Source organism: Cebus imitator, unplaced genomic scaffold, assembly GCF_001604975.1.
Source record: "Cebus imitator isolate Cc_AM_T3 unplaced genomic scaffold, Cebus_imitator-1.0 Scaffold655, whole genome shotgun sequence".
NCBI lineage: Eukaryota > Metazoa > Chordata > Mammalia > Primates > Cebidae > Cebus > Cebus imitator.
Window position 1 is genome coordinate 654,155 of NW_016107970.1, and position 13,380 is coordinate 667,534.

General features: G+C 49.2%; 1 protein-coding gene across 2 annotated transcripts; it reads left to right on the forward strand.

The window, feature by feature from the left end:
• Positions 1 to 2,065: 2,065 nt before the first annotated feature.
• Positions 2,066 to 6,488, forward strand: GNLY (granulysin). Of its 2 annotated transcripts, none has more exons than XM_017517984.1 (5): positions 2,066 to 2,228; positions 3,082 to 3,185; positions 3,709 to 3,807; positions 5,229 to 5,400; positions 6,300 to 6,488. In XM_017517984.1, exons 1-5 carry the CDS (start codon positions 2,177 to 2,179, stop codon positions 6,308 to 6,310), a joined length of 438 nt encoding a protein of 145 aa, XP_017373473.1. In that variant the 5' UTR covers positions 2,066 to 2,176; the 3' UTR covers positions 6,311 to 6,488. The 2 variants fall into 2 exon arrangements, with proteins under 2 accessions (XP_017373473.1, XP_017373474.1); XM_017517985.2 differs by having other exon boundaries at positions 2,069 to 2,228; positions 3,733 to 3,807.
• The last annotated feature ends 6,892 nt before the right edge of the window (positions 6,489 to 13,380 follow it).

Sequence of the window (13,380 nt, forward strand, 5' to 3'; positions counted from 1 at the left end):
CAGGGCAATATAACAGGACCCTGTCTCTACAAAAAAAAAAGTTTTAAAATTATCTGGGCATGGTGACATGCACCTGTAGTCCCAGTTGCTCAGGAGGCTGAGGTGGAAGGATCACTTGAACCCAGGAGGCAGAGGTTGCAGTAAGCTGATATCCCACCACTGCACTCCAGCCTGGGCAACAGAGCAAGACACTGTCTCACAAAAAACAAAACAAAACAAAAAACGAATCACATCCCCAAACCAAAGGATGTGGGGAAAGGCTGTGGATTCCAAAACGGGCATGCTAAGTGGACCCAGGAGCCCCGGGAAGCAGGCCTGCGAAGCATGCGAGCCCAGTGTTTCCACTTGAGGGCAGGACCCCCTGCTCTCCTCAATAGCACTTTCAGCCTCCTGCAGAGCCAGTTTTTCCAGAGCCCACTTTGGGAATGCTGACCTGTAACAACAGCCTGTTTTGCACAGCACATCGCGGGCTCCGCACACCCAGGAACACACCACCCTGGAGCCCTTCGAGCAGGCGAGATGGGGCCCATTTGACAGATGGGCAACTGGAGTCCTTGCTCAAGGTGCCCCCAGCTTGTGAGAGGCCTTCCTGTGTTGGAACTCTGCCATCTTTTTCCTTCTCAGCAGAAGCAGAGTGGAGGCTGGGCACGGGGGCCCCCGCCTGTAATCCCAGCACTTTGGGAGGCCGACATGGGCAGACCACTTGAGGTCAGGAGCTCGAGACCAGCCTGGCCAACATGGTGAAACCCCATGTCTACTAAAAAAAATCCAAAATTAGCTGGTCCTGGTGGTGAGCACCTGCAGTCCCAGCTGCTTGGGAGGCTGAAGCAGGAGAATCGCTTGAACAACTCGGGAGGCAGAGGTTGCAGTGAACTGAGATTGTGCCACTGCACTGCACTCCAGCCAAAAGAAAAAAAAAGGAACAGAGTGGAGAGCAGGGCCCTGAATGAGCCCAGGAGGGATATAATTTTTTAGAGAACAAGGCTGGGCTAAAGTTTGGGACTCAGTAGGTGAAGGGATTCTTTGGGAGATAAAATAATGAGATAACATTTAAGGGGGATCTGAGGGCAGGAGGTGCTGAAGAGGGGGTGTCAACTGGAGCTGGCTGGGTCCCTAAGCCATCTGATCAGCCTGAGATGAAGGACCCTCCAAAGGAGAGTGAGGCCAGTTTCTGGTTCTAACTATGTCCCCAGCAGGCCATATGGCTTAAGTCAGTACTTCCTGTTCTCCAGGCCTCAGTTTCCTTATCTGAGCCAGGAAGGGGCTGGGTTAGGGTTGCCAGAGAAAATATAAGATGCTCAATTTAATCTGAATTTCAGGAAAACAATAATTTTTTTTTGAGCCACGGTCTCACTGTGTCACCCAGTCTGGAGAGCAGTGGTGCAATCACGGCTCACTGCAGCCTTGACCTTCTGGGCTCAAGCAATCCTCCTGCCTCAGCCTCCTGAGTAGCTGGGACTACAGGCACGTGCCACCATGCCTGGCTTTTTCTCACCACTCCAAACCCCCACTGGCTGATTTTAAGAGATATTTTGTAGAGATGGGGGTCTCTATGTTGCCAGCCTGCTTGGTCTCAAACTCCTGAGCTCAAGTGAGCCACTCAGCTTGGTTTCTCAAAGTGCTGGCATTACAGGCTTGAGCCACCACACCAGGCAATAATTTTTAGTATAGGTATGTGCCATGCAATATTTGGAACATACTTGTACTAAATTATTTATTCTTCATCATATTCAAATTGAACTGGGAATCAGAAATTTTTGCTTGCTAAACCTGGTAGCTGGAAGAATCCGTGAATGAGGATGCGGCCAAGAACAGCATCAGCCTAAACATCCAGGAAGAGGAGCAGGGGGGAGGGGAGAGGAGGAGAAGAGGGATGGGGATGCTGACAAGCAAGGGCCCTGCCTGACCCCCCACGGCAGGGGCTTCTCCCTCCATTAGCACACCCCAGGCACCCCACATTCTAGTTGTGTGGGTGTGGGGTGTGGACCACAGGACACGGGCCTTCTGGGCTCCCACCGCCCCACCCTGTTTCTTCACAAATTGGTATTGGTGTTTGTGGTAAGCCCAGTGACACGGGGAGATGACATACAAAAAGAGCAGGACCTGAGAAAGGTTAGGCTGCAGTGTCCCTGCCCATAACACAGGGTGTGGAGGACATCTCAGCAGCCACGCCACCATGGCTACCTGGGCCCTCCTGCTCCTTGCCGCCATGCTCCTGGGCAACCCAGGTAAGGCCTTCCCCTTGGGATCGATCCTAATGGCCCTCCTAGCCCCGCACTCTCCGGCTGGCTGAACCCCGAGCATGGGCTCTGTGGGCACTCAGGTTCCCCTGACTCTCCCCAGTTTCCTCCCTCCCTAGTCATGGAGGCCCGGCCGTCCCCTCAGAGCCAGGCATAGCCCAGTGCGCTGCCCAGCCTGCCAGTGGCCTGGTTGAGGAGGAGAGACAGGCTGGGAATTCTGGTCCTAACTCTACTGGCCACACTTAGAGGGGCAGGGGCCTGGGACCCCCCTTTCCCTCCCAAAGCCTTGCCCCTACATCTGTGTGGTGAAGGCCATTGGCCCTCATCGGTGGGTCTGCTTTTCCTTGGGCCCACACTGGCTAACATTGTGAGGGCTGGTGACAGAAGAGGGCTCTTCCCTGTTCAAGGCAGACTCCCTGCCCCTGTAGCCTGCTCTGTCTCAGGCCTTGGGGTCAGCGTGAGCCCGAAGGGCAAAGACACTCTTGTAAGGGAGAGTGGATTTGGCTGGGCCATCTGGATGGAAGGTAAAAAAAGAAAATCTCTTGAAAGGAGATGGGGGAAGTTTCTAGACAAACTGACCCCCAAACCTTTGTTGCTGAGGGAAGAGAGGAGAAGGGAGAGTCTCCCCCTCCTGGCTTTCTAGGAGCGTGAAAATATGTGTTTGTGCTGAGAGTGCGTCAGAGCAGCTCCAGGGCAGAGCATGCGGACAGGTCTCCCGGCCCCTGCAAGGCCCAGCTCCTGTCCTGGGCCCTGGCCACCTCCCGGGCTCCCACCAGACAGGAGTATGGGTTTTCCTCTCCTTCCGCCTGCGGAGGGGAAGCTGAAGTGCCTTCTTCCTCAGGTCTGGTCGTCTCTCGTCTGAGCCCTGAGTCCCATGACCTGGCAACAGCCCACCTGGGTGACAAGGAGCAATCCTGTCCATGCCTGGCCCTGGAGGACCCCCAGGTACATGTTAGCTCCCTGCTCGCCTCCCACAGTCCCTCTCCTTTCCTTCCTCCCTGGGTGGCTCCTGGGGTGAGGGCTGGAACTCTCTAAAGGGGAGGAGATGGGGGTGGAAGCTGGGCTGTTTCAGAAGATGCTGGTTTTGTTGAATTCCCGTCTGGCCAGGAGAGTATGGACACCTGGTAGACTCCCCCAAGGGGATCCTCTGGGGTCTCACCCTTCAAGGAGCCTAGGGCTGCAGAACCCAAATAAGCAGACTCCCCTGGGAGTTCCTCAACAGGAGAGGGTCAAGTGCAGGGCTGGGGAAGTCCTAGGGGTGTGGGAGGCGGGTTCTGTGTGCCTCTAAGGCAAGCAGAAAGGTGGGCAGGGGCCAGGCAGCCAGTTCAGGCCTTCAGTGTATCCATGCTCCGGGCAGAGATCACGGACGTTCCCTCCGGCTTCAGAAACATCAAGGGCCCTTTTTTGGGCACTTTTACATGCTCCTAGAGTGTCTGAGACACCACCACAAGGGGCTTTATCCTGACAGGGTGATCTGTTCACCAAAACACAGATGCTGGGCTTCCGCTGCAAGACCTGTCTGAGGATGATCCAGACACTGAAGGACATGGTGAAGGAGCCCACCGAGGTGAGGCCGAGGGGCCACGGGGCCTCCTGTCTGCTGCTCAATGGAGGGGCCAGCCTGTGACCAGGATGTGGGTGGGAGCCCAGGGCACCCTGCACAGTGGCCCTGGGGAGGGCTTCCTGGAAGGGAAGCTGTGAGCTCCCATGTGTCTGTGCATGAATTTCAGAGAGCTTGTGAAATTGTTTGTGACTCTCTGGAACTGTGTAAGTCAGAGGGCAGAGTATACATGGTTTTCATCATGTATCCTCAAAGAGGGCTTGTCCCAGAGAAGTTAGGAACCTTCCCTCAAAGCCCTAGCATTTGTGTCCAAGGCAGAGCTTTGAGAAGCTGGTTCCCCAAGAGGCCTGGGTCAGGATTGATAAATTCCAGATCTGCTACCTCCAAGCCGCACGGCCTTGGGCAAGTCACTTCCACTTTCTGAGCCTCAGTTATTTTATCTTTGAAATGGGATGGATAATAGTCCCTATCTTGCAAGTTGCCAAAGCTGTTTTTTTTGGAGATAGGATGTTACTCTGTGACCCCGGCTGGAGTGCGGTGGTGTGATCTCGGCTCACTGCAGCCTCTGCCTCCCTGGCCTAAGCAATTCTGCTTGAGCCTGTTGAGTAGCTGGGACTCCAGGTGTGCGCCACCATGCCCAGCTAATGTTTGTAGTTTTGTAGAGACGAGGTCTCACTGTGTTGCCCAGGCTGGTCTCCAACTTCTGAGCTGAAGCCATCCACCCGCCTCAGCCTCCCGAGTGCTGGGATTACAGGCCTGGCTGCCAAAGCTTTTTACAAGAGCTGAAGGCTGGGATGTGCTTCACTCCACGTCCAGCACTGAGTAAATGCTTAACAAATGACTGAGCTACTACCAAGAATGATTATTTCACTGTCCCTCCTTCCCTGTCCTCTGCTCCCCCAAACTACTCAGCATCCGGGCACTGCAGGCTCACACTCGGCCCTGCATACCCAGATTCATCCTCCTCCACTGGGATGGCACAGAAGAGACTTCAAAACCAAAGGAGCCAAGACTCCACGCTCTGACCATCCCCCCACCCCCCACCAGTCTTCCCTATGCACCCCCTCTAGCTGGAGTCCCCAGCCAGGTCCTGGACACAACTAGCTACATGGCAGAGCATAATGTGTGCCTGGTAGCCACAGGCACCATTCTCCACACAGAAGGCAGGGGACAGGTGCACAGGGGGCTGAGGCCCCAGCAGGGTAACTGTCCTTGTACCATGAGCCCCACGTGGCCAGGCTTGGGCCAGGCCTTGGGAACTGGGAGTGGGGGCCGAGCCTGTCTCTAGGGTCTCTGGCCCCGTGGGCACCAGGCACTGGCTCTTTGCACCCAGTACACCCATTGCCAGGGCTGCTGGAACCTGCAGGGTGCCAGATCTGGGCAGGACTCACCCTATAACCATGCTTGCCATGGCACTACTGCTGCAGGAAGACATTTCCGATGCTGCGACCCGGCTATGCAAGAAGGTGAAGTCACGATGGCGTGACTTCTGCCTAAAGACCGTAAGGAAGTACCTGGGTAGAATTATCCAGGACATCATGGGCAGAAAAACTGCCCAGGAGATCTGCGTGGACATCAGGATGTGCAAACCTTCTATGGGTGAGTGCAGAGGTGAGAGTAGGGGCGCCTCCCCAGGGCTGGAGACAGTTTCCCCCATGATACATCAAAGCTGCCTTCTTAGGACACATTATTCCCCTACCTCCCAGCACGGGAAAGTGTGGAGGATTGAGCAGATGGATTTTAGCTAGAAATGTTTGAGAAATATTGATTAGAGCTTGGGCTTCAGGCACAGGTGGTCGTTGAATAAAATCTGGTCTCCTTCTCTCCCTGGCTGTGTGACTTTAAGCAAATAACTTGACATCTCTGAGCTTCAGTATCTTCATCTGTGAAGGGGAGACAGTAATCCTGATTTCTGATAGATTAGAATGAGAATTGAAGGAGGTCACTGTGTGTATGGACCTGACCCTGAGGAAATGCCATCAGACTGGAGCTATTCAAGGTCATCAGACCCCCTAGTCAAACTCCAGTCCCCAGTCCAGCATAGGCCCCTGGGGTCAGGAGCTGGGGCCACATCCTCCCCCACAACCCTGGGCCCTGAGATCTGGGCTAGGGAATCCCTTCAGGCCGGGGAGCTCCAGGCCTCTCCCTCCATGGCTGCCCAGGCTTGCCCGAGACGACAGGCCTCGGCGGAAGGCAACGGGGCAAGAAAGGGGCCTCGGTGATTGGCTCTGGCAGCTCAGCTGGTACTTGCCAATGATCTGGGACTTTATGCTAGCAGATTAGGGGTCCCCACCACTTCCTGTCATTGGTGCTTGTGGCTTTTCTCTTCAAGGCCTTACAACCTGCTCAGGCTCCCGACTGGCTTCCTGGATGTGCCGCTGGGTGTTCTCAGCAGGGGCAGGTGGCAGTGGGACCTTAAGCAAATAACATTCCGAGTGCCTGCTTTTCCTCAGGGATCCATCACACCTGCCCATAGCGGGCTCTTCTCTCCGCTCCAGGTCCTCTCTGAGTCCTCTCGCCCTGTCCTGTGGAAGAAGCACAGGCTCCTGTCCTCAGATCCCGGGAACCTCAGCGGACTCTGCTGGCTCCTCCCTTCCTCGCTTCAGAATCCCCTCTCCAGTCTCCCTCTCCCGACTCCCTCTGCTGCCTTCCCCTCTCAGGAGAATAAAATGTCAAGCAAGATTTTACAGAAGCTTACTTTTCTTTGGTGGATTTGAGGTGGGTGTCAGTGGCATGCTGGGGTGAGCTGTGCAGTCCTTCGATAAATGTCTGTTGTGTGTCCCATACATTGTTGCAGATGCTATGGATTTAGTGGTGAACCAGACAACCTTAACAGCCCTCATACAGTTAGTCATGAAATGCCTACTGAGCAGTCACCACAGCCACGTGTTGTTCTCAGAGGCCGGGACACACAGTGGCTATGTCTCCAGAAGCTCTCAGACTAGAGGGGGGGACCAGCAGGGTTAGAGGCTTTTTGTTTTGTTTTGTTTTATTTTGGTAGAAAGGAATATAACCCATCCTCTTGCTTCTTGCCTGTCACAGGCAGCCTTCCTTTGCTGTTTCTGGGGACTATATCACTTAGGGTCCTTTGGTGGCAAACAACAGAAATCTCTGCCCATTCTGAAAAGGTAATTTACTGGTTCAAATAATTAAGCCGTCCACAGATATGTTCAGGCACAGAATGATCCAGAAATGTGTGGCATCACCAGAGCCCCAGTTCTGTTTTATTGCAATTTTTCATTCTCCTGACCTCTGTATATTGAAATTGTCTTCAGGTTCACTTCTCTCTTGGCAGCAGAAATGGCTTCGACAGGCCCACACCTCACATCTTTACAGTGCATCCATCAGAGGGAGAGAGCTCCCTTGGAATGAGATAGGAAGCTTCTTTCCCAGAAGTCTGTCAGATATCACCTCAGTTCTCATTGGCCAGTTCTCACAGGTTATTTACCCACTCTCGGACCAATCACTGTGTTCTGGAGAATAATGGCATACACTGATTGGCTTAAGCTAAGCAGGGCACACTCCTGGGGCTGAGGTGGGGTCCATCCCAACTCAATCACTTGGTTGACAATAAACATGAAAATCTGGGCTGCTGCTGGTGGGAAGAGGGAAAAATTGTTGCTGGCCCCTCAAGGAGAATGGTGTGTTATTCTGGGTTCAATCAAAGAAGTTGTTCAAGGGGACTACCGATGCCAAGTCTGGGGCTATTTAAGCCTCAGAATAGATGACAAGAACAGAATGTAATCCACTGAAAAAAGTAGAATCCATGAGTTCATATAAATACAAATAATACATTAATAAATAAACAAGGGAAATGAAAAAATTCTACTTGACAATACAATGACAGTTAATAAATGTAGACCTAGTTGCAAAGTATATTCTACTAACATATTTGTTATAGTGAATATATCAAATACTAACTTGAGTTTTTAAAAGTATTTATTTATTTTTCTTTTTTTCTCATCAAAAACTTTATTATTAATTTTTAAAATGGGGAAGAAAAACTTTTATTGGTAACCATATTTATTTATTTTTGAGAGAGAGTCTCACGCTGTTGCCCAGGCTGGTGTGCAGTGGCACGATCTCGGCTCACTGCAACCTTTGCCTCCTGGGTTCAAGCCATTCTCATGCCTCAGCCTCCTGGGTAGCTGGGATTACAGGCGTGTACCACAACACCTGGCTAATTTTGATTATTTAGTAGAGATGGGGTTTCTTCATGTTGGTCAGGCTGATTTTGAACTCCCGACCTCAGGTGATCTGCCCACCTCTGCCTCCCAAGGTGCTGGGATTACAGATGTGAGCCACCGTACCCAGTCTTTATCCAGTGTCTTAAAGTGGGATTTGTAAGAGGAAGATTTCAAATATTCCTCTTTTTTAATACAGGCATTTACAGCTACAGATTTCCCTTTTGGCTCTGCTTAAGCTACATCCTGTAAGTTTTGGTGTGTTGTGTTGTGTCTTCATTTCTTTTGCCTCAAGGTATTTTCTAATTTCTCTCTTGATCTTTTTTTTAATCCATTGGTTATTTAGGAGTGTGTTGTTTAATTTCCACATATTTGTGAGTTTCCCAAATTTGTTTCTGTTACTGATTACTAGTTTTATTCCATTGTGGTCAGAGAACATATTTTGTATTATTTCTATCCTTTTTAATTTGTTGAGGTTTGTTTTATGGGCTAGCTCATAGTCTACCCTAGAGGTGTGTTTTCCCACTGCTCTGTGGACTCATCTGGACTTTACTGTTACTGATGAGAAGGCACCTATTAATAATTGGGCGTTCCCTTGTAAGTGATGAGTTGCTTTGCTGCTGTCAAGATTTTCTCCCTGTATTTGGCTTTCTTTCCCTCCCTCCCTCCCTCCCTCCCTCCCTCCCTCCCTTCCTCCCTTCCTTCCTCTCTCTTTTCCTTCCTTCCTTTCTTCTGTCCTTCCTTCCTTCCTTCCTTCTTTCCTTTCTCTTTCTCTCTCTCTCTTTTTCTTTCTTTCTTTCTTTCTTTCTTTCTTTCTTTCTTTCTTTCTTTCTTTCTTTCTTTCTTTCTTTCTTTCTTTCTTTTCTTTCTTTCTTTCTCTCTCTCTCTCTCTCTTTCTCTCTCTCTCTCTTTCTTTCACAGAGTCTTGTTCTGTCATCCAGGCTGGAGTGCAGTGGCATGACCTCAGCTCACTGCAATCGCCACTTCCTGGGTTCAAGCGATTCTCCTGCCTTAGTCTCCCGAGTAGATGGGATTACAGGCGCCCACGACCATGTCCAGCGAATTACTTTTTGTACTTTTAGTAGAGATGGGGCTTCACCATGTTAGTCAGGCTGGTCTCGAACTACTGACCTCAGTGGATCCACCTGCCTCGGCCTCCCAAATTGCTGAGATTGCAGGTGTGAGCCACTGGGCCTGGTGACTTTCAGCATTTCTTATGTGATGTATTTATTTGTGGATCTCTTTGCACATATCCTATTTGGAGTTTACTGAGTTTCCTGGGTATGTAAATTGTCTTTCAATAAATTTGAGACATTTTCAGCTATTATTTCTTCAAATACTTTTTTCTGTTGTGTTCTTTGTCTCCTTCTCTTCTGTATGCTGCTATACGTATGTTGGCATCCTCATGGTGTACCAGTCCTCTGAGGCTCTGTTTATTTTTCTTCATTCTATTTTCTCTCTGCTCTTTGGATTGTATAATCTCCATTGATTTATTAATATCTTCAAGTTGGCTAATTCTTTCTTCTGATTGTTCAAATTTACTGTTGAGCTCCACTAGGGAATTTTCCATTTTAGCTGTTGTCTTACTCCTCCTCCTCCTCTTCCTCCTCCTCCTCTTCCTCCTCCTCCTCCTCCTCCTCCTCCTCCTTCTTCTTCTTCCTTTGAGATGGAGTTTTGTTCTTGTCTCCCAGGCTGGAGTGTAGTGGTGCGACTGTAGCTCACTGCAGCCTCTGCCTCCTTGGTTCAGGCGATTCTCCTGCCTCAGCCTCCCGAGTAGCTGGGATTACATCACTCCTAATTTTTGTATTTTTGGTGGAGATGGGGTTTCACCATGTTGGCCAGGCTGGTCTCGAGCTCCTGACCTCAGGTGATCTGCCCACCTTGACCTCCCAAAGTGCTGGGATTGCAGACGTGAGCCACCACGCCCACCTAGTTATTGTACTTTTCAACTCCAGACTTTTCATTTGATTCTTTCGTAAAAAATAATTTTATCTCTGTATTAGTATTTCTATTTGATGAGACATTATCAGCGTATCTTTCTTTACTTCTTCAATCCCAATTTCTTTAGCTTTTTCTGAACCTATTTATAATGGCAGCTAGGAAATCTTTGTTAAATCTGCTACCTGGTTGCTTTCACAGGCAGTTTCTCTTCCTGCTTTTGTTTGTTTGTTGTTGTTGTTGTTTCTGTGTATGGATCACTCTTTCTGATCTCTTTTTATGTCTCATAAGTTTCTTTTGGAAACTGGGCATTTTAGATAATCTATTGTCACGTATCTGGCTGCTGGGCTTCCCCTGCCGCTACTCTAAGCTTGATACTGTTATTTACTTGTTTAGTTGTTTAGTGACTGGTTGGATTATTTTAGTGAATTCCTCCCACCCCCAGAGTGTGAAGCCTCTGATGTTGCACCTTTAGGAGTGTTGCCTTGAGGGTACCGCAGCCATTCTGTGATGACAGTGGTTTTGGCAGGGCTCTCTTATCTGGTTTTTTCTCTGACCACATCTGTTAAACTACGCTAATTCCTGGCTGATTGCTCTGTTCTTTCTAACGATACGTTTTATGGAAAAACACGTCACATTTTTCGTCAGCTTTTATACCAACACAGCAACAATGAAGTCAGAAGACTTTTGTGACTCTCAAATGTGTGGGATTTCTCCCCACCAGCAAGCAAGCAGTCAGTTCTGCAGTGGACACCGGATAGGTGTCTTCCAACTCAATTCTGACACTATCATCTGTAGGCAGTGTCAGATCCCACAGGTGGGGGCTCAGTCCCCAAATTTGCTGCTCCCTTCAGACACCAGTCACAAGTCCAGGCCTCTGGAAATTCTGACCAACCAGCTTCAAGTTGAAGTTCCCACAACCCCCAATTTGGGTTCAATTAATTTGCTGAAGCAGCTCACGGAACTCAGGGAAAGATGTTTACTGGTTTATCAGAAGAGATAATACCAAGGATACAGACAAAGAAATGTATAGGGCAAGGTATGGGAGAAGGGCATACCAATTTCTAGAAAGCTTCACATGTTTACGTGTCTGGAAGCTCTCTGAATTCTACTGTTTTTAGTTTTTATGATGGCTTCATTACATAAGCATGAAGGATTAAACCATTGGCCATTGGTGATCAATTTGACCCTCAGTTACTCTTCCCTCCCAGGAGGTTGGGGATATGGCTGTAAGTCCTAACCCTCTCATTATGTCTGTGTCTTTCCAGTGACCTGCCCCATCCTGAAGCTATCAGTCATATGAGCATACAAAAAACCCCAAGCATTTTGGAGATTCCAGTGATTTTCAGGAGTTGTATGCCAGGAAACAAGATGAAGACCAAATACATATTTCATAATATCACCGTGTCCCAGGGCATAAGTTGCTTCATAGTGGAATTCAATGAAATTTAGGCTCGTTTACGGGGTTAGTACCTGAGGTCAGTGTTTGAGATTTGTTCTGACTGAGGAGGCCTCTTTACAGCTGTCTTTCTGTTTCTCTCCAGCAAACCAGCCAGGCTGCAGTTTAGCCTGTGTTTCCAATGATTCTACCAATCTCCTCCCAAATGTCTGTCACCACAACTTTCACTGTGTTTGAGATCACCCTTAAGCTTGAACCTCTCTACATTCTCTTTTGCAAATGAAGCCAGTTCTTTTGAGGGGGATCTGGAGTTCCCTGTTTATAGTCTACTTCTCTCTTTTGGGGGATATCTCAGAGCCAAGGCTCTGGTGCTGGCAATGGGGATAATGGTGCACTTCTGTTTGAGCGATAACCCATTTCTAGGAGCTCAAGGCTCTGTGGTTGAGGAGGCAGCAGTTCCTGGTCTCCTCTCTTACCTCTCCTGTTGGGAATTCCCCACCTCACTGGTACAGTCTCACCAAAGTTCTTTGTCTCATGACCAAGAGAATTAAGGAGCATGGACACAAAGGGTGAGGTTGGAGTGAAAGTTTAGAAAGTGAAAGAAAAAAGCTCTCCTCCACAAACAGGGGGCCTGGAAGAGGGTTGTCATTTTTTCAGTTGGACAAGACAGCTTTTATAGGAAACCAATGTGGGCTTGATGTCTTAGCTACATAAAGCATGAATTTCTGGTAGGTCCACCTCATCCTCTGAATGCACACATGGGCCCTTAGCTTGAGTTACTACATATTGTTTTGTTCCCCTTACTGCGCATATGTCAGGGGATGGAATTTTCCATTGTAGGCATGTCTCGGCAAGTCACTTGCGTAGCCTTCTGTATTTGTGCAGCTGTGGGCATGTCATAGGCAAGTCCCCCTGTGCAAGTTCCCTCATCTGTACCTGCAGGCTATTCTGTCATTTGAAAGAATTCAACTGAGGACCCACCCTAACTGCCCACCTAATGAATTTCTTCCTTTCTCCTCTCTCATCATGAACGGGGACAAGGGGCAATCATGGGACCAGCATTCTCCGAGGTGTGGGGAGCGGGTGGAGGAAAAAGGCAGCCCCCATTTCTTGGCCTTACTCACCCAGAACTTTACCTCAGCAACAGATAGCTGGGGGCAAGATGAAGAATCCTTTCCCTCCTGGGAAGACAGCCCTCTGGGAGCTGGGAAGAGACAGAGCCCTGTGTTCTTGGCTGTGCCAGTCTGGGCTACAGTTTCCACCTTGCTGAGCTGGGAGAGGGAGAAGGCACGTCTTTGTTTAAACACCACAGACTCTTGCAGTTCTTACTGAGTTTTAGTAGATTTTCTTGAATAAATATTTATTCATTTGCTTTATGTACTTAAATAAATTTCTATATAAAACAACTATATAAGGAATTTATATAGTTGCTTTAAAAATAACTTTCAGTAGTTTCTCAGGTTCACAGAGCTCTGCACGCTGTGTGCTGAAAGTAGAACTCCCTCGGATGTTTTCTTTTGACAAGTATGACTACAAGTGAATGAGAGAAGGCAGGTCACACAACATCAGCTGGCTGCTTAGTGCCTAGTCGCTTGCTCAGTGGTCTGATGTCATGGCAGAGTTGGGAAGACAGCCATGTGGGGTAACTGTGTTTACAATTTGAAACCCTTCACACACACTGACTCTGATGTCCAGTGTTACAACGTGGAGGCTGAAGCATAGAGAGATGAATAGATATGTCAAAGGTACCATGCCTTGGCAGATTTGGGATTTGAATCCAGGCAGTCTTAGCTGCGAACTACCACACGAAGCCACCATTCTCCAAAGAATGGAGGCTTGGGTTCCCTTGTAACTTGGGGTAAATAATCTGGGCACATATCCTTCAGGAACAGCAGGACCAGAACGCTCTGTATGGGACTAGAAATGGTTCAGGGTAGGAAAACCAAGTCCCTGACCATGTTGACCATGTCCTTCATCCTGTGAGGCAATGGGCTTGACCCTGCCATGTTCCCAGCACAAGTCTGAGAAGTGATGCAATAGAGAGTAGGTGACTTGAGT